At 35.0% G+C, this 22,702-nt stretch overlaps 1 protein-coding gene across 4 annotated transcripts in view; it reads left to right on the top strand.

Annotated features, from left to right (window-relative positions):
* Positions 1-1,167: 1,167 nt before the first annotated feature.
* Positions 1,168-22,702, top strand: part of LOC134527369 (uncharacterized) — a 73,796-nt gene continuing 52,261 nt past the window's right edge. For 2 of the 4 annotated variants that reach the window (XM_063359994.1, XM_063359992.1), the window contains exons 1-2: positions 1,168-1,557; positions 2,600-2,826. In XM_063359994.1, coding sequence (XP_063216064.1) covers positions 1,498-1,557; positions 2,600-2,826 — 287 coding nt within the window. In that variant the 5' untranslated portion in view covers positions 1,168-1,497. Of the gene's footprint in view, positions 1,558-2,578; positions 2,827-22,702 lie in introns of all 4 variants that reach the window. The other 2 variants (XM_063359993.1, XM_063359991.1) reach the window with 1 other exon arrangement.

The raw sequence follows: 22,702 nt of genomic DNA, 5'->3' as shown, positions 1-22,702 counted from the left end.
TCATAAATGCATGAATAAATAACAAATTACGTGTAAGTCAGAACAATAAACATGATTGTCATTTACCAACATGCCATGCCTGACCACCAAGCACTGTTTTACAGTTTACAATAAAATGTCAAGATGTGTGGTAATGAAATGATAGTATTTTAGCAGAAAAGCACATTTCAGTCAGAATGATAATACAGTCTGTACATAAGCTCTATTGGCAAGACTATCAGCCAATGTTCTTGGGAAAGAACACTTCTCACTAAACATGACTAAACTGACTTTAGGTTCTGTTAAAAGTCCTTTAAGACCCAAAACTTAAACACCTTATGTGCTGGTAGACCCTACATGACAGCTTTAAGATGCATCGTAGTGTTACCCCTTAAACACTCAAAGCCACATTACAACTGCGCATACCCCGGCTTCGGGGCTTTAGTTTGTGGCTCGCATTGAAGCCTTACCAGAGTGGTAGACTGTGTCGGAAAAATCACCACAAAGCACAAACCCAGTCATTGCCCCCACATTGCAGCCTTACCAGCGTGGTATTCTTGTGTCTGCAAATGCACCACACAGCACAAACCCAGTCATTGCCCCCATGTGCAGATCTGGTTTTCAGAGACTAATTGATCTTATGAACAGGAAACAATTTTGCCTATTGGAGAAGTTTTTAATTTTTAAAATATTTTGAGGGCAGAACTCAATAAATTTTATACTAGCAATACAAGTATTTGAGAATGGGCCAAATTTTGTAAGTGAGCTATATATAATAATTGTATATAATATACTAATTTTACTAAATTTACAGGAGATTTTAAAGTTTTAAAATGGATTTTCCTGCATGAGGTATAAGTTGAAATAAATAATTGTTTGTTAGAAATAAAAAAATTTTGTGCTAATGCATAATGAGAGGTAATTTTTTTTTTTCAACTTACATCCTCAATACTTAATAGATATTTTTGTTAAAACTAATTAAAAAATATGAGTTACAGTTTTGTCTTTTTGTTTTTGTGTGTGTGTGTGTGTGTGTGTATGTGTATGTGTGTGTGTATATATATATATATATATATATATATATATATAGAGAGAGAGAGAGAGAGAGAGAGAGAGAGAGAGAGAGAGAGCTTTTACAGCAAGGGAGTGGGGGGGTGTTAGACAGGCCTTTTTGGGTCTTTTTGATTGGGCCTGTGTCACAGCAGAGTTTTTTTGTGAAAGAGAAAAAATTCTTAAACACTATTAGTTTTATTTTATAACTTTGTGTTACTCATCTCATTGCATAACTGTTTGTGCACATGACTTCCCCAGCAACCCTTGTATTGTCAGCTGATAGCAGGGTGTGCATGTTTGTGGAATGCTGCTGCTGTTGACCAGTGAGTAAGAGATAGCAAGGAGGCCAGACAGCCTGACCTTGGGCCTGTTTGACTGGCCTGGCATCACAGTGCAGTGTGTGTGTGTGCTGCTCAGACAACCAGCAGTCTCTTCTAGTTGGCTCCTGCAGACCCCAGAGGTCCGATGGCAAGCACAGCGGTTGACTGTGTCAAGGCTGCCCAGTACAGCTTCCTGGACACTATGGTGAGACTGCATTAGCTTTGTGTGAACTGACTTGTTCATGTACAGTTGTGCATTTTTTTATAAAACTAAACTAAATATTAATGCATATCAAAAATATATGGTTTGGAATTTTAATAATGGTTAAATTACCAAATTTTAGCTGTTAAGTATTAAAATAATATCAACAAAATCATTATAAACTATAATTTTACATGGATCTGACAGTTAAATTTTTGTTTTAGTGTAGCATGCTATCACATTACAAAACTTTAATAATTATTGAATATATTATGGCTCAAAAATAGATCATCAATTTAAATTTTTAATTTAATAACAGTCAAGCATAATGACCATCATAAACTTAGTCAACCAGCTATCATTCCTTAAAATCAAGTCTCACTTAGTAGTTAGTTTTACCATGTCCCAAAAACTTTCAACACTTGGGAAAAATTACATTTTTATTTTTTTTATAATACACAAATTCAGGCTGTGCCACATGACTACAGGCAAATATAACTAAAAACACTTATCAAAAATTATCAAAAATTGGTTGCTCTCATATGTTTGGAAAAACATTTCTCAAACCTCAGATGGTAGTGGAACATCGGTGTAATCTTTCATGTAAAGACAATGTCCGAAACATGAAATAACTTTTCATACTCACTCATTTTTCTTACTTGTAGCACACGTTTAATTCAAGGTTCAATATTAACTTAAATTTACTAGAGGGTTCTTCAAAGTTTGGTCTCTGCTCTCAAACACATCTTTCCACATGCCTGCTCATACATGCTCTTGGTGAAGACAGCTTTTACAAGGTGGTGTACGAATTATTTTTTCATAATTTGATCGAGCAACACTGTCTGAGGCTGCAATCAGAGACTAGTCACATGATGGGAAAAATTTGATTGTGCAACATATTGTAAGTTTCGGGACATGAGAAGGATTTGAAAGTCTCATGTTATGAAATAAAAAAGAATTTCTGTTTCTGCTTAAGTATGAAAAAAAACCTGAGCAATTGGTCAGTAGCTATATTGTTGGTCAGGAACACGGCCTACGCCCGCAGACGGACGAGATCACGGACCAGCTGAGCAGCTCGCTCGCAGTGTCGTCCGTGCTGCGCAGCTGCAAGAGCAAGATCCTGCAGCCGTACCTGCGGCTGCTGGCCTTGATGGGGCTGCGGCCCCTGGCCCCCGGGGCAGGGTGGCGCGGGCCACTGGACTGCCTCTACCTGGGTGCGCTCCTGGTGCTGCTGTGCGTGGGCTACCTGCTGCAGTACATGGCCTGCTTCAGGTGTGACAACACTCTCATAGTTTTTTTTCAACTAAGCCTAATTCTTGAAAAATTTCATATAACAACAGTATTATAAAATGGAAATTACTGCCATGGCTGTAAAGGATGATGTCGACTAGAATGTACACCATTTTGTATTCAGCACCGAGTGAGCAGCTTGCATTCAAAATTTGTTCTCGTATTATTTGTTTTTCAGCAAGTTATATATCAATATCATGTTTGCACAATATTACAACTATGTGCAGGCAGTGTGCAACATATTTCATTGTTTTTTTAAATATTCAACTGCATATTTTTTTTGTATTCCTTAAACTTTATTAATGTGTGACAATCTGGCATATCTCTTATCCGGCCTAACTGGTCTCTGACATGCTTGGTTAAAGAGCTTACTGTAGTATCCTGGGACTACACGAGTCCCGACAGACTACAAACTGTGACATGCAACGAGATAATTCTGTTACTTAAAATTGCAGAGCAATTTGTGTGTGAGGAACATCAAAGAATTAATATAAATGCAAAGATAAAGATTTGTCTGTTTCAATTGATTTGGTAAATGCTTTTTATTCATTTACTTTGGAAGAAAATCATAAACATTCACTGCATCAAGTGCTTTCAAATTGCAATAAACAAACTGTTTAAATGTTACAAAGATGTGCTCCTTAAGAATGCATATAACTATGTTAAGCAAAGAAAATTCCTTAAATGAAATTTATCCAGTAAATATAAATGTTACCTTTACAAACTCAATATTAAATTTTGATTCTTAGAATCAAATAAATATAGGTTCTACTTCTAATAATTAGTTATACCATAAAATACATAAGAAAAAATGACAGTAGGGAATCTAACGTATACATGAAATGCGTGACCTACAAACTTAAGTTACAAATAGAAATAAAATTCTACTGTTATGACTAAACACATATGTTTAAGTGTATCAACGATATTCGTACCGTAGAACGTGAATTACAAAGTTTAATATCAATTGGCTTAATTACAAATGGATATTGAAGCCAGCCTAGCTCCAGGGAAAAGTCCAGGGGTCGAAAATGGTCACTTAACTCACCTACAGTCACTTATTTTGCATCAATCGCTTTATTGTCACTTTTTTTAAAAGTCACTTAATTTACTTTTTTTTCGATATTGGTGCCCAAAATTTGCATTTCCGTTTTATGAAAGTGACATTACTTAAATGCTTGAATTTGTGGTTTTGACCGTAATCAAGGTATTTGCCGTTTTCCATAACACGGATTGTGTCGAGATCGTTTTTTACATACATAAAAGCGTAAACAACAACTGAAGTCGAACTATCCATTAATCGATTCGCCCTACAGTATCGATCGGCTGACATGATGGCAGATAATCTATGTTCGCGCCAGTGTGTTCTGTAGTTAGTCTAATTACGGTCTTAAGTTAGTTTTGTCCTTAGGGGCCTTGGCTAGCGATATGACTTGTGTCATGCTATACTATTATTGGAGATAAACAAGTAACCAGGAAATAATATCGTAGTGTTTTGATGTTTTCTTGTGTGGTGAAGATGGGGAAGTGTCGTTTTCGTAGCGAGTGGCTAGAGAGGCGCGATGATAATGGATATATCATTAACGAGTGGGCAAAAAAACGTAACGATTCTGATGTTTTTTGTGCAGTTTGCTGTGTCACAATCAAAATATCAACCAAAGGGTATCAAGCACTATCTCAGCATGCTACTTGCGAGCGACATAAGAGTGAATATCGGAACAAGTTGGCTCCTAGTAAGCTAAAATTCACTGTCATTCGACCTTCATGTTCAGCTTCCACATCAAGTGAAGTGTCCTCAGAAAACCCATGTTAAATGTCTTTACAGTGTATGAGATCGTGCAACAAGTGCAGAACTGAAATGGGCAATGAAATGTATTATTTCAAATTATTCAGCATCATCTTGTGGAGGAATAGCTGACGTTTTTAAAAGTATGTTTGGTGAGGGTGTGCCTGAGGACTTCAGCCTGAGCAGCACTAAATTTAGGTATCTACTAACAGATGCATTAAGCCCATATTTACGCAATGTTATTTTGAAAGACTAGGATGGTGCATACTATTCAGTATGCTACGACGAAAGAACAAACCACACAGGTAGAAAGGAACTGTAAATTGACATCAGGTACTGGTCTAAAACGAAGCTACAGATTATCACTCACCATCTTCAAACCTTTTTTATTGGATCAGCTACAGGCGAAATACTAGTTGAGAAAATTACTTCTGCACTAGACAATGCTGAGTTACCTCGTCAGAAGATATTAATGTTAGGGAGTGATGGCCCTATGTCAACAAGAAAGTTGCTCGTATTATATGTGAAGAGTTGGTTTCTATTCGCAAGGCACCCCTTGTTAATACATATTGGCACATGCAGCATCCACACACTTCACAATGCATTTCTCAGTGGACTTGATAAACTTGGAGAAGATGTAGCTGATTTGGTAATGGCTGTCCATGATTTTTTTTATGGTTGGCCTTCAAGATGTGAGGACTACTAACAAATACAAGATGACCTATCTGTTCCAAAACATAGTTTCATCAAGCATGTTCCGTCAAGGTGGCTTAACTTAAAAGGAGCTGCATCACGATTGATCGAACAATGGAAAGCTCTCAAAAAATACTTCCTAAGTTAAGTCCCCCAGAAGAGAAATAGCCTAGGCAAGAGCAACAACTACAAGAGAATAGTGAGTTTACTAAAGAAGCCTACTATAAAGGCTGAACTTCTTTTCGTGTGCAGCAGTGCCAGAGTATTCACACGCTTCACTGGTGCATTCCAGAAGGAAGAACCAATGATGCATGTTATGCATAATGAACTAGACACTCTTGCTAAGAGTTTGCTTGGAAAGGTTTGCAAACCAGAACTTATACAAACTGTTGGTGTAAGTGAAGATTTACTAAAAACAGAGAACCTACTTCCTGCCCAGAAAATCCATGTTGAGACAGAGATTTTGACAAAAATTTCAAAGGTAAGTTCTAGATTTAGTTGTTTAAGATTTAAATTTTCAAATTGTACTTTCAGGGTGGCCACTTGACCTGGAAATTATTTTTCCCCCTGTAAGGAACAGTAAGGGAATTTTTTTTTTAAGAACCTGTAATCATTTTTGTTTTGTAATATATTTCTTATAGTAGCCTACCATTTTTAACTTTGCTTCCAACGTATAAACAATGTACTAAATTATGCACAGGTCATTGCAGTAAGTGCAATAAACCATTTTACAATTGTCTAGAATGGAAGCGTTTTCAAAAATGTTTAAAAAAATTAGAAAATTTATTAATTAAATAGTATTCACTTCCTTTAATAAAACTGTAAAAGATTTTTTTTTTAATTTGAAAAAATTTTACCCCTATTATCAACCCAACGAGCATTACTCCTACGGAAAGAGTGGTAACTTCCATGTTAAATGCGTGTCGCAATAAGCAGACTGCTATGGAGCGACCGCAGCGATACCACGTGTGTCGTGGCAAAACCTGAACTAACGAGCATTAGGCGCATGCTCATTAGGAGCCCTTTTTTTTAGCTGTCACGTGCTTGTTTTTCCTGCCGTACAGAATATTAACTATTTGTTTGTAAACAAAGATGCAGAGAAGCAATACTTTATTCACAAAGGATGTTACTTTATATTATTTTCTAAACTAGATTGGTCAATTACTTTGATATTGCATTTTAAAACACTTGTAATTAATTTTCTCGGCAAATAATTATGTACTAAATCTAAACATGCGTAACTCGGACCTATTGCATCTCTGCATGTTTATTTCTAAAAGTTACACTCGTTAAATACTTTACCTTCTTTAAGCTTTCAATTGCAAAGAAAGGCTAATATTCTTGTTAAGGTGCCTGATATTATCTTGTTTGTACCATATGAAACTCCGACATCTGTCATGTTAACCATAATAAAGATATTGCCAGAATGGAATCACTTTTGTGAGCATTTTGTTTGGTTTAAGTTACCATGCGCATGTATAAAACGTACCTATATTTTAAAAACATACAGGCCTCTAACCCAGGTGTGAATACATTTAATTACACTTTTGACACATAGGTCAGGAATGTTCTGTTATGAAATGAATCTAGTTATCATGTTCGTTACTAAAGTTTCTTTCTCCTGTAAGCCTGACTAAATCCTACTTTGTTACCATTAAAACCAATTTTACCACAACTGGGTTTACAGTTACAACCCCCCACCTCCCTACAGTGGTTTTATACACAGTTAAACATTAATAACATATTACCTCAAAATGCTGAATTACATGGTACACAAATAGGCCAAAATTGCATTTTGTAATAGATTCTCACTTATAGAATGGGCCTTAAATGTTGGCCAGCACATACAGCTGGCTTCGCAAGGAGATGGGAGAGTTTCACCACAAACTATGTGGCATTCCTACAGACCATGACATCTTTCTGAACACTGCAAGCCCAACCAAACCCCTGCTTGGCAGGTCCTCACAAGGCAGCAGTAGCTAGGTAGGTAAACTATCTTTCAGGCGGAGAAGCAGTGTAGCCATACAGACTATACATTAACATATTGAGAAGCGAGAACATGTTTATACTTTTCAAACTACTCAGTGAAATTGCGCTGTTGCACTGCATTGCCAGTCGCCACTTCTCAGAATATTTTTTTGCAGAATAAGAAGCATGTTGAAGGTTGGGATATAATGTAGGTTAACAGTGACCCATAATCAACACTGTTAATATTTGTTGAACTATTCAGGTTTTTAATCAGAATATAGAAAACTAAAGCAGAATAATTAAATATAGCAGTTTTTGCCTAAGTCATGAGCATACATTTATCCAGACGGATCAATAATGCTGTGTACTCTGTTTTGCAAAAATCTGGCTTCTGGGAGCCCTAGTAGATCAAGCTGTCAAAACAACTGTCCAAAAGTTGGCAAAAACAGTTAACCATGATCACTCTGATGTTTGATATGAAACCTATTTCAATGAATGAATTAATGAATGTCTCATTTATGTGCCATACTTTCTGAAAAAAGGAAAGGGGAACTTGAATTTGCTGTAAATAAAATATGTACCTTCAGACATGTTATACCAATATATTTAAATTTCATTCAAGATAACAAATTAAAAGGTTCACTGTTCACAAGACACAAAACCTAAACCCATGTTTACTGGTGCCAAAAAAATTTGCGAATATAGTTGTCTTGTTTTCCTATATTTACAAAATTAATGTTAAAATTATATTTCAACAATCAAAAACAACACTGTTACAACAAATTCATGCTGTATAATAGTGTAAATATGTACCAAGGTAATTTTTCCAGTTGTTAGGGTTTCACCCACTCACTTTTGTGGTGCTGTAGTGCCATAACTGTCACAGGGTATACTGAAAGCTCCAAAGTCAGGGTATGACCTACTTGGGCCAGATTATTTTCAAATGCAGAATATATTTCATGCAAAGGTAACCTGAATAGGCTATTTATATGTATTACTAGTTTACCTGAGTCAAACAACATAATTTACTCTACTAATTAGTTTATTAAATCCGCCAGATCATTTCAGAGTACAATGTTTTACAAATATATTGGATAAGTGAATTTTATACATTAAATATCATGATGAGCAAAAAATCAACCAATATATGAAGAAATGTTTATACTCTTCAGCGGTGAGAAGAAGAAAAGTTTTTATTTTATTTATTTATTTTTTAAAATGTCTAAGTCGACTACAAAAATATACAATTATATTGTACAAGTAGTATAGGACTCGTCAAGAATATTAAACATTATGAATACACATTTAAGTACCATCATATACACATAAATGTAAATAATAGTTAAAAAAACAAATTATGTACCTTATATAATAATAATAATACATTTTTAGCATAGTTTGGCTTCCATAATATCATTAATAGAATAAAAACTGAATTCCAACAGCAAATATTTTAGTTTTTTTTTTTAATACACAAAATTGGTTTTCTGATTTAAAATGTGGTGGAAGTTTATTATAAAAACATATAGCAGAGTATCTCGGACTATTTGCAAAACATTTTGTACGATTTTGTCGTATATGAAAATTATTTTTTGTTCTAGTCGAATAATTATGTAAATTGAAATTCTGCAGTTCATTCAATTTCGAATGAGCAAATATAAGTAATTCATAAATGTATAACGATGGTAATGTTAAGACACCTAAGCTTTTGAAAAGTTGTCTGCATGAGGTACGATAATTTACATGCATTATTATACCTACAAATATTTTCTGTGTTTGAAAGATTATAGATGAGTCCGTGGAATTACCCCAAAATATTATTCCATATCGTAAGTGAGGTTCAACATAACCAAAGTAAATAATTTTTAAAGCATTTAGATTAGTCCGTTTTGAAAATGTTCTCATAGCAAATAATATTGAGCTCATTTTTTAAGTTAAATGAGCAATATGAGATTTCCAATTAAGGTTCTTCTCAATATATTTACCTAGTATTTTGGTTGAATTTGATTGAGATATATTATCACCATTAATCAATACAGTTGGGTCTTGCAAATTGTATAAGTTATTAAGTTTAAAATGCAGCCACATTGTTTTTGTGTTAGTAAGAATTAATTCATTAGCCTTAAACCAATCTATGATGTCCCTAGTTAAAATTTTAATATTTGCAATTAAACTTAAAGGGTTATCTCCATGTATAGATATATTAGTGTCGTCAGCATATAATACAATTTTCCCACTCTTAACATTTTTATGCAAATTGTTAACGTATATACGAAAAAGCAAAGGTCCTAGTACAGAACCCTGAGGAACACCAACAGATATGTTTTGCCTATCTGAATGAACATTATATTTAATGTTGGTTAAGGGATCTATATGTTGTACTACGACTACTTGTAAATGCTGAGTCAAGTGAGATGTTAACCAATTAAGCACTGTATCTCTTACACCATATGTGCTTAACTTTTTAATTAATATTTTATGGTTAACACTATCAAAAGCCTTACTTAGGTCACAAAATAGCCAAACAGGATGATTCCTAATGTGTAGGTCCATAGTTATATTGCTGATAAATTCATAAAGTGCAGTTATCGTCGATTTACAACACCTGAATCCATGTTGACTGACCACTAAAAGTTTATTTTTCTCAAAAAATGACAATCTATTAAACATGCATAATTCTAATATTTTTGAGAATGAGGACAGAAAAGATATTGGTCTATAATTCTGACAGGCGCCACGAGGACCTTTTTTATGCAAGGGAATAACTTTTGAACACTTCCATAAGGTAGGAAAATAACCTTGCATAAAAGATTCATTATAAAGATATAACAATGGGTCAACTATATAATAAATACAAGTCTTTAATAATAAAATCAGGTACAGCATCTAAACCTGATGAGCGTTTACCTTTTGATATATGAACTACTGACAATAACTCCATTTTAGTTACAGGAAATATGAAAATAGAAGACGATGTAAAGGTTGTGCCAGAAATGGAGGCTGTATTGTACACATTATTATTAATAATCTGATGAACACGGAGTTGGTTATGCACTATTTTATAAAAATATTCACTAAACTCATTAGAAAAATCTTTGCTCTTCTGGTTTTGAACGACAGCATCTTACTGCAAATTTTCGCTCATAGGCATATCGTCCAGACATTTTTATCTTTTCACGTGTTCTTGCTAACCAAATATTTTAAAATGATTTCTAATTTACCAGCTGCAAGTTGTTGTTTACCACTAAACACAACATGGCGCCAGCAAATCAACCTTTGCAAGTCAAATAAATATCCTACTTATTTTAGCGGAGTATTTTCAAAGCAAATTATTTTTATTATAATACTGAATAATTTTAAAAATTGATGTAGGAACTTCGTTACAAGTACAAGTAGCTATGCTATACTTGTTGAAGTCTTTAGTGTGATTGTGTGATATTGCTTTTAGCGCGGTCACCTGTATCATGGCGAATGACGAACTAACAAAAAAAGAAGGGTCCATCCTAAAAAAAAGCATGTGCAACAATTTCCTATTCCAGTTTCCTCCCCATGTATCAACCTCCCCCCCCCCCTCCAAGGCTAGTTTAATACGTTTGTGCCTGCTGTTTTTTTTTTAAATATCTATAATTTATTTTAAAAAAGGAGATCCCTAAAAAAACAAAACTAGCAGGTAGGAGGTGTGATTAACTTACCTCAAAATATTATTGATGATAGGGGTGAAAAAAATTCTAATTTGAAAATCATTTTAGGTTATTAATGAGAAAGGTTGTTAGTATTGAGTGCACCCTATATTCAAATTTTAATTTGACATTTTTTAAAGTTTTTCACAAGAGACCCTATTCTAGACAATTACCAACAATTTTAACACCTGGTAAATTTGTTGTAGAATTTGCTTTTGCAGTTAGGATATATAAGTATATATAGTGGGCACCCTAACTCTTGGTTCGAAACACATTTACAAATCATAAAGGGTATATGTTACAGATGGATGAAAGGTTTCATCTGGAGTTTTTGACGGAAGTGAAAAACCATTATGTTGAAGCTGTTACACATGTTATCAGAAAGTCACCCCTAATATTGAAACCACTTCTGAAGAATTGCTGTTGCCTACAGCCAGAAGAAAGGGTTTTACACCGCAGTTGTCGAGACATTGTTGCTTTAGCAAAGGGTTTGCCCATTGTAATTGAGAAAGTATTCTGTTAGATGAAGGAAACTACTCCAGTGTGAAAAGGAAAGTGTGTGTGGTGGCCGTATAGATGACTACTGGGCTCAGTTTTTTGTTTTGAAGAACAGCATTGGTGATGATAAATACCCAAACGTTGCTAAAGTTGTAAAATCTGTTTTGGCTCTTTCACACGGAAATGCTGACTTAGAGCGAGGGTTTTCTTTGTCCTCCCACATCTTAACTCAAGACAAAGCTTCCATGTCGGAAAGAACACTCAATGCAGCAATGACTGTCAAGAGTGCAATAATGAAGATGTACCACAGCAAGCCTGATTTGGTTCCCATTACAAGAGAGCTATTAGCAATGGCTCGTGTAGCTCATAGCAGCTACCTTACACACTTGCAAAATGAGAAGACTTTAAAAGAAGAAGCAGCTCGGAAGAAGTAGGAAACAGATGAAAAGAAATTAGTGGAAGCAGAGAGAATACAAAAACTGAAAGATGAGAGAAGGACAATAGCTGGTGCTGAGAACAAATTGAAGAGTTTGCAAAGTGAAGAGCAGCAAAAAATAAAGACTGCAGATGTACTTTTTGAGGAGGCAAATAAGAAATTAAAGAGGGCTGTAGAAAAGAAAGATATGCAGGAAATTGGATTGGCCCAGGCCATGTTGGAAGGTGTTAACAGAGTCAGAAAAGAAGCTGCAGAGAAGAAGCTTGAGGTTGATACTGTACAACACTCAGTGGAGAAAAGGAAATCTAAAATTATTTCTGACTATTTTTCAAAATACTCAAAAAATTAGATGTTTTGTGTTGATGGAGTGTTCTGACATAAGTTTGCTGATGTTGAAATGTTCTTAAATTGGACTAGATACAGTTTTGTAGTAGGCCTATCGTGTCTTCTTATTAATATAATTCTTAGTTCATTTTATAAGACAATATAAATATGTTAATCTTGACAGAATTTTCATGGAAACCACTTTTAAGTCACAGTTTACACAGTTGACTTCTTTTTCACCATCTTAGGTATGTGAATAATTTGTTTCTTTTAATTTTGTGCTACTGGTGCATAATTTGTAACTTGTGTGTTTTTAAATAGTCAATAGAATAACTGTCAGTATTTTATTAGATCCATGTATAACCTAACATTTTATTTTACTACAATCAGAATTTTTTGTAACATTTATTTCAGTTATATTTCAGGTCACCTTTTTAGTCACTTATTTTCCTGGATATCACTTTTTTCTCACTTTTTATATCACAAAGGTCACTTTTCTCACTTTTTTGCCGTGAATAAAGCACTTTGAGGCCTGTATTACAGAAAATATGAAACTAATGAATTTACATGCAATAGTGTCACAAATGAGTTGAAACGTCAGTTACAGCCGTGTCAAATGGGCACAATACTAAGTCCTTACCAGGCACAAGAAGCTTGCAAGAAACATGACAAATAAAGTTAAGCCTTTACAAAGCCTTAAAGAGAGTATGTGAATGAAAATTAAATTTTAATACAAACATACTGAATATTACAGGCGTCCGGGACACGCCCACAGCTTGCATGGTCTTGTGGTTGTTCAACTACTTCATAGTATAAAAATGATGTGACAACTCATGTCCTCAATAATAAATTTTATAATTTTAATATTGATAATAAAACAAAATATAAAAAAACTTGCAGCCACCGTGCATATCACACACAAATGACGACTGACGAAATTTTTACAGCACTTTGCCCTGCAGTCTGATGTACCTGTCGCCGGAGGTCATCACAGTGCCTACGACCTCAAACTAACTGAAATACTTAGCTACAGAATCTTACCACGAAAGAGGTGGACACATGGAAACAGAAATGGATGTCACAGAACAGAGTTTCTACAATAGCATGCAGATGGAGACGGACCTTTTTGGATTAGCTCGGCAATGCTGAGCTCTTCCGTTTACGTTGCTCCATGCGACCAATATAAGCCGATTATTTGGCTGCGGTGGTAGCCATGTTTGTTTATATTCTAAATAAGTTAAATAATTGTTTCAAGTACAAGCATATCTCGTGTTCTATTTTGACCTGGTGGTTTATTTTTATTATATATGTAAATTCAGCCTGTGTATAATGTATTTTTTAAGTCAATTTTTCGTAGCCATGAAATGCAATCTCATTGGTTTCCTTTTTTATTTTCCGTGCATTGTCGATAAAGCAGAGACGAGATAATGAAATGTTCTGGGAAATCCGTCTCCATGTACGAGATCTTTCTCTGTTTCCATGCCATTGTAGAATGGGGGCCTAAATGGGAAAGAGACCATTCCAGAACTTCGGGGAGAACATTTTGTTTTCCTTAAGATATACTTTGGGAAAACTATTTTTTAATAGTGAAAACCTCTGGCAAACTAATTTTTATAATATAAAACATTATACTCTTACGTTTTCATCACAATCTAGAATCTACATCATGCAACAAACACCAACTTTGCACATGTATTGATCAGAAAAAGCACATAGATGTCACAAAAACAAAAATAAGCCCTATCTGTGTAATGTAAATTCAACATACATTCATAAACATGACACAAACTCCATTTTTAACAAAGAAACTCTAAGATGCCATCTGGGTTTCGACTATTTAGGCCATAATTTTCTGTTAGGCCTGTTCTACAATGACACAGAAACAGAGATGGATCTCATGGAACAGAACTTCTACAATAGCACAATGGAGACAGACCCATACGGATTAGCTCTGCAATACTCAGCTATTTCTTTTGCGTTGCTCGGGGCGACCAATATAAGCTGAGTACTTGGCAACAGTGGTAACCATGTTTGTTTATGTTCTAAATACGTTAAAAATTGTTTGAAGCACAATAAAATGTAGTGTTCTAGTATTGCTTAGTCTTATATTTTTTTTATATATGCAAATCCTGCCCGTGCTATGATCTTGAAGCATAATATAATTTTTTAAATTAAATTAATATTTCGTAACCTTGAAATGCAATCTCATTGGTTGCCTTTTGTTATGTTTCTGTTCATTGTGTAAGCAGCGGCTGCGACAGTGAAATGTTCCCGGAGATCCGTCTCAGTTTACGTGATCCGTTTACGTTTATTGAGCCATTGTAGAACGACTTTTAACATCGAAGCGGTTTTAAGTGTTTGGCAGTTGGTCATCATGTATGATCAAAAGTTAAATACAGGAAATGAGAATATAATTCTAAAGGGGACGTAATAATTGCTACGGTAAATTTTATGAAATAAAAACTTGTCGTTTATAAATATGGCATTCCAGACAATAGTGGCTAGGTGATCCAGGTGTGACTTCAACATTTATGTATTTAGAAATTCTTCAAGAAATTACCTGATAACAAGATACAATGCACTTTAGCCCTTCTGTCCAAATAAACAGTATGTTTCAACAACAGGAACGTAAAGACACGTATACAACATCCAAATGCTAAAAATGAGTAAGTCATTCTTTAAGGAAAAAACTAGCAATAGAGGTGGCCAGTGAAAGTGTTTTCTCTAGGGCTGCCAATTGTGTCAACAACAAAATAACAAGTGAACATATTGAAGTTTTTTATTTCTTCATGAAAAATTGCAGTAGAATATTAAAAAAAAAAAAAGGTTTGTTTTAACTTCCATTATGTGTTAGTTATTATTTGTCCTTATGTATCAATATTTTTTGTGAACTTAAAATTATTTGAACTATTAATGGTTTAACATTTTAATAGCAATAATTTTTTTCTGTATACCAATTTAAGTGACATAAATTCAATGCTATTTTCTCCCAATTCCGATCCCAAAAATACAGTAGAACCCCGATTTTGCGAACACGGATTTAACGAAAACAGCGATTTAACGTAAAGGTTTTCAGGAACCATCAAAAAACACCAATTTATTAAAATAATAATATAGATTTCCAAAAAATGAAAGTAAATTGTAATGGAATATTATTAAAAAGTACACTCTCTGGTGTCAGTAATAGAATGGAGGTACTATATATTAATATGTGCCTTTGCATCATCTGTCCAAATACGAAAAAATTAAAAAAAATTGTACAAATTGCTTAAAAACTCCGGGTGCTGTAACTGAATTGCGTAGGTGCATGCCATTGCGCGCCTGGATAGATTGACTGTCCGCGACACATGACGTCATGAAGTGTTTCTTTGTCCGCATACTCCTCCCCCTCCCCAATCCATGGCTTGACTCACCACGTTATCTTACAATCACGCCCGCATAGTAACAGCACTAGCCAATAATCACACGTTTCCAAATATTCCCTTTCCCATCCTCCAAATTATCAACTTGTGACCACGTCACACCAATACGCCATTATCATTATTCTCTAGAGGTGTAAATGTAACGAAAAAAGAGTACCTGTATGTATTCGTTACTATAACAATTAGTACTCGTTACTATTGTATCGTTACATTACTCGTTACTTCTGATACCGCATAACATGCTATGTTATAGCAAGGAATCGAGTCGTATTGCGTACGCGTACAGTATGACGTCGTGTAAATAATAATAAATAGAATACAAACAATTCACAATATTTGATAATTAACAGTTTTTGTTAACAAAAAAACAATTAAATCTCATTAGAGCGGCTTTTTTATATTATCTCTTTTAAGATAAGAACAAAAAAACGTGAAAATACGCGATAATAAAAAACAAAAAAAATCATATTTCTAATTTGTAAACAATACTTTCTTACGTTGTTTCTTTTCCAATCTCAAACTTTGTCTACATACACAATACCTTTAATGAACAGTAAAAAACTTTGACGACGAATTTCCAAATTATACTTTACTTAATAAACAAACATCGTTCTTTGTAACGCAAATTCATCGATATGCGCCGTCATGCGTAAAACATACGAAAAATGCGAGTAACGAGATGCAACCGTGTGTAACTTTTCGTTACTCGTTACTAGATGGCGCATCCGTTAGTCAGTACCGAATACATACGGTTTGCTACAGCTCTATTATTCTCTGTAAGAGCTTTGTGCGTGGTGTTTAGTTTTTGGAATACGTTTTTATAAGTTCTGTTCGGACTTCGATTTTTTGCTTTTCTTCTTGCATTTTTACTACAGATTGCGATTGGAATTGACTACACTGCCTGTGGACGACCTGCTTAGCTTTTTTATTGGTACATGACTTTATTTACTAACCATTTCTTTCTGGGGATTGTAAATAATTAATCATTGGTATCAAGACATCAAGATGAACGTAAACTTGAACATGTCAAGGCAGCGAGAAAACTGGTGCGTATACCAATAAACTGGTATTAGAACAAGAAAAAACTGGAACACGGGCGGTGGAGCTTTTATTTTTTTCCGCTAAGCTCGCTTCTAGTGGCTGGCTGCTAATGGAAGGTCATGTGCGCAGCTCAGCGAACAAAGAGAGCCAGCCGGCGGCTACGCCGCACCGTAACAGCAGCTGATCGAGTACGATGACCTTTCTCCGCGTACGGCGCGCTATTGACGGTAAATTTCCATCAATTTGCGGCCATTTTTTTAAAATTTTTTACTGTGACGCAATGTGTATGTAGCTCGTATTTGTTATAAACGCTGCAATTGCGACTGTATTTTAATAAACTTTAACATATTTCTTACACTTTTCATATTTTTAAACTTTTTATTTTATTTTATGCCTCATTTTTCACGGTTTCTGAAAATCTGTATGTACGACCGAGGTGTACGTACGAACCGGGGGCCGTACGAGCGAGATCAAAAACGTTGAAAATGGAAAGTTGACAAAGTCTGAGATAGCACGGCAGCACAAGATATCAGCGTCGACCCTGTCTACGATATGGAAACGTAGGGACGCGATTATGAGTGCGGGGGTAATTGAAAATCGGTAAATCGGATTTAACGAAACATTGATTTAGAGTAAACATTTTCGGTAACCATAGCACTTTGTTAAATTGGGGTTCTACTGTATATATGTTTCCAGACCGAATCACATCCCGAAATAATAATGCAATTCCCTTCCACCTCTACGTTCCTTGTGTTGTGAAAATTTGCTTTTCATTTTTTCAAACATCCAAGTACGCTATAATTATCTTTAATACCAACACACAGTGTAAAATATTACAAAAAATTTATTTAAAGAGTATTTATGGCATCTATAAAAAAATTTATTTATTTTCCGTTATTTACTTTTTGGCTACACCATATTATTTACTTCTTGGCTACACTATAACTAGTAAGTAGGATTGTTCTGGTACCATACCATTATTGGATTTTGGCAAATATTCAGTTCTCGACACAAGGTATCTGTCAGCACAGATGTCAGTGTTATTTGGGAAAAAATACCTTTATTTTTTTTTTTCTCAGGTATTTTTAGTGGGATGTCGATCTGGCTTCTCGTCAGTATAACAAGCACCAATGACCATAAACATAATCCTGGTCCCACAGAAAGCTTAACAGTCAATCATTTTCCATGGAAATACAGTAAAAAGCCTTGTTCAAGTAAAAGTAAAGGTTCGTAATTTTTTGCAAAAATCTGGCGGTGACAGCAGGCAGTCCATACCAATCCAGGCTTCACTGGCTAGCTATGGCCGGAATTGTACATAAATAAACATTTGAAAATAAATTCATCAGATGTTACAGGTAGTCTGGTGTATAATTCTGTCTATGACTGTTAAGTGAATCAAAACTATTAATGGTGATTCTCAAATAAAAACATAAAAGCATTCAAAAGTATTTGGACTTTTATTTTTCTCACGATAAAAAACCTTCAACGCCTTTACAGTTTCCACCAGCATGATCTTTGTGCTGAGATCCTGACCATTATTTTTTGGGCCTCTTTTCATGAGGGGTCAGATCATATTGGTCAACTAAAAGTAGACCTGTGGAAAAATAACACATATTCAGTATACTCTAAAAAATCTTAAAGATGAAATCAATGATTTATAATGATTTATTATTGTCTATTACTATTACAGTAGAACCCTGTTATAATGTTCCTGCATATAATGTTTTCCTGCTTATAATGTCATATTTTTAAAGTCCCAATATTTCCTCCATAAGGACAATGTATTTATTTCCTGCATATAACGTTCATAAATAGTGTAATTTCCTGCTTATAATGTTTGCTTTCTAACATTCAATAAATGGGGAAAAAATGTTTTAAAACCAAATTATTCCAACACTTATGATAAAAAGTTTCCTTTATGTATGTTTATGTTTACAATCACTGCCATACAATACATGAAGTTTGTTAAAATACAATTTTATGCAATATATTGAAGGTACACAATGTTCATAGTTACGTGTCAGTTGGCACCCTTAGTCAACTCTTCTCTTCCTTGCCATTCCAGTGGGTATTCAGATGCACGTACATACCGTATTTACTCGCATATAGGTCGCCATCGCATATTGGTCACACCCATAATTTGAGGTTTTGAATTTGGTATTTAAGATTCCCCCCATATAGGTCGCACCGGTAATTTAATGATGCGAACGGCCGGCGCGCCGTGCACGAAAGAGTTAACGGGTACTGTAAAACTCCGCTACTACGAGAGCTGATAATGGCGTGATAAATTGTTGTAACAACAAGTACTCGTAATAACCGAATATAGAAAATTGAAGTCAGGTTAAATTCCTGACTTCTTAAAATGTCTTAATTGTAGACTATAACTCAAAAACAGTGCTTTGTATTGAAAAAATGCACAGAATAAAAGTTGTAGTAAATTTAATTACGAATAAAAAAGGCCTGTTATGATTTTTTATATCTATAGCGGTTTTCGTTATGAGTCCCGATAAATACTCACTCTAAGTGAATTCACGTCATGCGAGTTCGGCTATGCTAGCCGGCTGGTTGTTATTTTCGTTCAAAACGTGGCGAAGGAACTTGTGTAGATCAGGTAGAAAACATTCGGCTATAAACGAAGGATATAAGAACAATGCTATCCTGAAATGCTGTGACATGTTTTTGGAGTAGATAATCACAGCGACAGACCGACAGGATGCGCTCCCGTCCTTGCCGTCAGCGATGTTTATTTTGACAGCTCAAGCAATTATCTTTTCCAGGACCCTTCACAGCGTAAAAAAAAAAAAAAAAAAACACTTTTGAATGCATATGGAAAAGTAACTATGCAGTAAAATAAATATATTTACGGCCCTGCTAAATTTTTATATTTAATAAAATTCGAGGTATTAGTGATTTTTCAGCAGAAACTGCTGTGTAACTAATAAATAAATTGTTTCATAATAACTTAAACTTATAAAGTATTTATTAACAGCGAAGGACAGTCATATAAGCCCATAAAAATATTTATTTTACCGAGAATGGACTATACAACCTAGCTTTTGCCGTATGCGGTGTGGGAGGGGAGGAGGATTCTGACAGTTTCTCACACAGAAGGTTGAAATAAGGGAGGGAATGTGTTGAAATGTTAGTTGGAAAAGGGGGGAGGGTGTTTTTACATGGTTTGTGGCTCTGGGAGGGATGAGCCTTGAAGAATTAGCAGGGGATGGGAGAGGTAACCGTCACATCACGTATGACGTCAAGCAGCCGCTACCGCCAGCCTGGCCGGACGAGTTTATTATGCTCTGGCAGAAGCTACCACAGTGGCTTTTCGTGCGATAGTGGACGCGCTGAGAATCGGCTAGACACTTCCGCGTGGACAGTCTAGAGGGGTGGTATCTATTTTTAGCCGTCTTTTGTATGCCTGCCTGCTTACAGTACAGCTCTCGCCAAGATAAACGTGAACACATAGCGCCCAACAAAGTGTAACAGACTTGTTTTTCAGCCAATTTTACTCAAATTTTCGACTTAATCTGCTCAAATTTTTGACGGTTTCTCAAAAAACGGTCGTATAAACGGAATGGACGCATCAGAGGGGGGTCGCATCGGCGGGATTCTACTGTATTGCAAAATAAATTTCTCAAAAATTTTTCTTCACATATAGGTCAAACTTCATTTTTTTCCCATCAAATCTGGTAAACTTGCTGCGACCTATATGCGAGTAAATACGGTAGTCCTACGATATTATGTTGCCAACCATTGAACGAGGGCATAACTAAAAGTGTTTTCTATTGCTTACAAATAATTTTTTTTTTCATTCATACGTAGGAATCCCAAAATTAAACATTTTCAGGTGGTGAAGGAGTAGACGTTCTCATTCTTAATGTTGTCATCATGAATTGTGAGACAATTTTACAAAAAATGTGACAGTGTATCTTTAAAGACAAACAAAATTTAACCAGGGAACAAGACGAAGTTGAAAAATTGTTGGCTTGTTTCAGAAAATTCATGTATCAAGTATACTATCTTTGGTTTTAACATTAAAGTTGTTTACATAGCTTGGCGAGTCCATTGGTACAAAACTCGAACATTGTTAAGTGCTAAATTGAGATTTCCTGCTTATAACGTTTTCCTTCTTATAATGTTTTTTTCTTGTGCTCCCTTGAAAAACATTATAATAGGGTTCTACTGTACTCATGAACTGTAGGTGCTTGCTATTACTTTTGCAGCTCTTCATCACTTATTAACTCAACCATCAAATCATGTGTGTATATTGTAACGTGATAGTTAAAATTTCAAATAAAATAATAAATAAAATTAATCAAGCAATGAAAAACTATAATGCATTTTCTTTAACTTCATTCTAGGATAAAATGTCCGTCATCCCGTAGCGGATATCTGATGAGAGATGAATTAAAGGAGATTTTTAAAAATAAATTAACACAAATTTGAAAATTACTTGCATTTTGGTTTTGAACTTCAAATAAGCAAAATCAGAAGGAACTGGTAGTCTACAGATCATGATAAAAATTACAATTAAAATTCTCAACAACTATTTCTCAGTTATGACTCATGTAATAACTACTAAACAACCATACAAGAGAGAGAGCTTCACCAAACTCTTCCCTAATCCTTCCTGGTGAGTTAACTTAAGAACATCTAAAACCAGAATTTATTATTACAGCTATGAAAAGATAGTTCAGTACTCACATTCTTAAATAAACTGTGAAAAAATTATGTTTCAACTATTTAATTGTTTATGAAGTATGGGCAAAAATTATAAATTTGGATTATAGTGTCAGGTATCGTGTTATCTGGATATCAGTATAGGAAAAGGTGGTATCGGAACAACCCTAATAAATGGTGAGGTTGGCTAGAAGTGTTCCTATATGATCAGCAATCTTAGATTTATTTCACCACACAAAAGAAGATAAAATAATTTTACAAATAACTTAACAACCTATGTTCTAAATGGAACAAACTTATTAGTCTTACGAGGGAGTGCACAACCTGGGAAATTCACTTTGGGACGAGATCCGAAGTGAGACCCTTTAGGGTGTTCAATACTCAAAATAAGAAAGCTCAATGACCAGCCAATTTTAAGAAAAAAGCCTCCAAACATTTGAGTTCAGCTTGCGCACTAATAAGTATCACTTCGTCGACAATCGCTGAGCAGCTTAGTCGGTAGCATTTTTGAAGTATTTTAAAATGAGTAATTTAATATATGTCGCATTCCAAAATTTTTCGTCATAGCTGTCTTTAAATTTCTGTCTTTCTCAGTGCAGGCTGTGTGTGGGTTTCCACAGTTGCAGAGTGGCACAGCTCTGTGTTGAGCCCGGGCGGTGGTTGTGCTGGCATCGCACATACTGATGTGTGGCGTGAACCGACCAAACGTTCAGCGCTGCCTTGTGTTGACGTTTCTGGGTCGTTCTGTGGCAAAACATGGGTCACTGTCCCTCGGGGCGCGAGAAACATGGGATTCACTCATCTAGTTTGTACACTGATTGCGAAATTTGGAGAAAAAAGGAGGAGTGGCAGAGGCTTTTTAAGCACGAGGGTAAATTTCCCCTGTAGTAATGAGTTGGTAGGGTCAACACCTCTCCTAGGGGAGGAAATGAGTTCGTGATTAAAGAGGTAAAGTTTCAGACTGACTGGGCAGGCACCGGCCACCCAGTATCTATTCAGTTAAGTTCACGGTAACAAGTGTTAAAATGTCAAATGTCAAATTTCAATATAATCTACAATGATAATGGGCTGGGAAGCCCCAGAATAAATGAAGAGTTTTCCATGTAAGTTAAATTTTTTATCTAAGCAGTGGCGAGGCGTGGGCTGATTGCATGTGTAAGCAATGCATTAAACAATTTTAACTTAAATTACTAAATCATTACGAACTTACTACTAGGAGACAGTTCAGAAAACTAACATGCCTAAGGAATAGAGAATTTTATTTTAGTAAAATGTTTATAATGTTTATTTACTAATTTATCATGAGTGGATGTAAGTCCCTGCCTTAGTA

The sequence above is a fragment of the Bacillus rossius genome, chromosome 1 (assembly GCF_032445375.1).
Source record: "Bacillus rossius redtenbacheri isolate Brsri chromosome 1, Brsri_v3, whole genome shotgun sequence".
Lineage (NCBI taxonomy): Eukaryota > Metazoa > Arthropoda > Insecta > Phasmatodea > Bacillidae > Bacillus > Bacillus rossius.
Note: the sequence above shows the minus strand (reverse complement) of the source record. Positions and strands in the feature narration are given on the sequence as shown.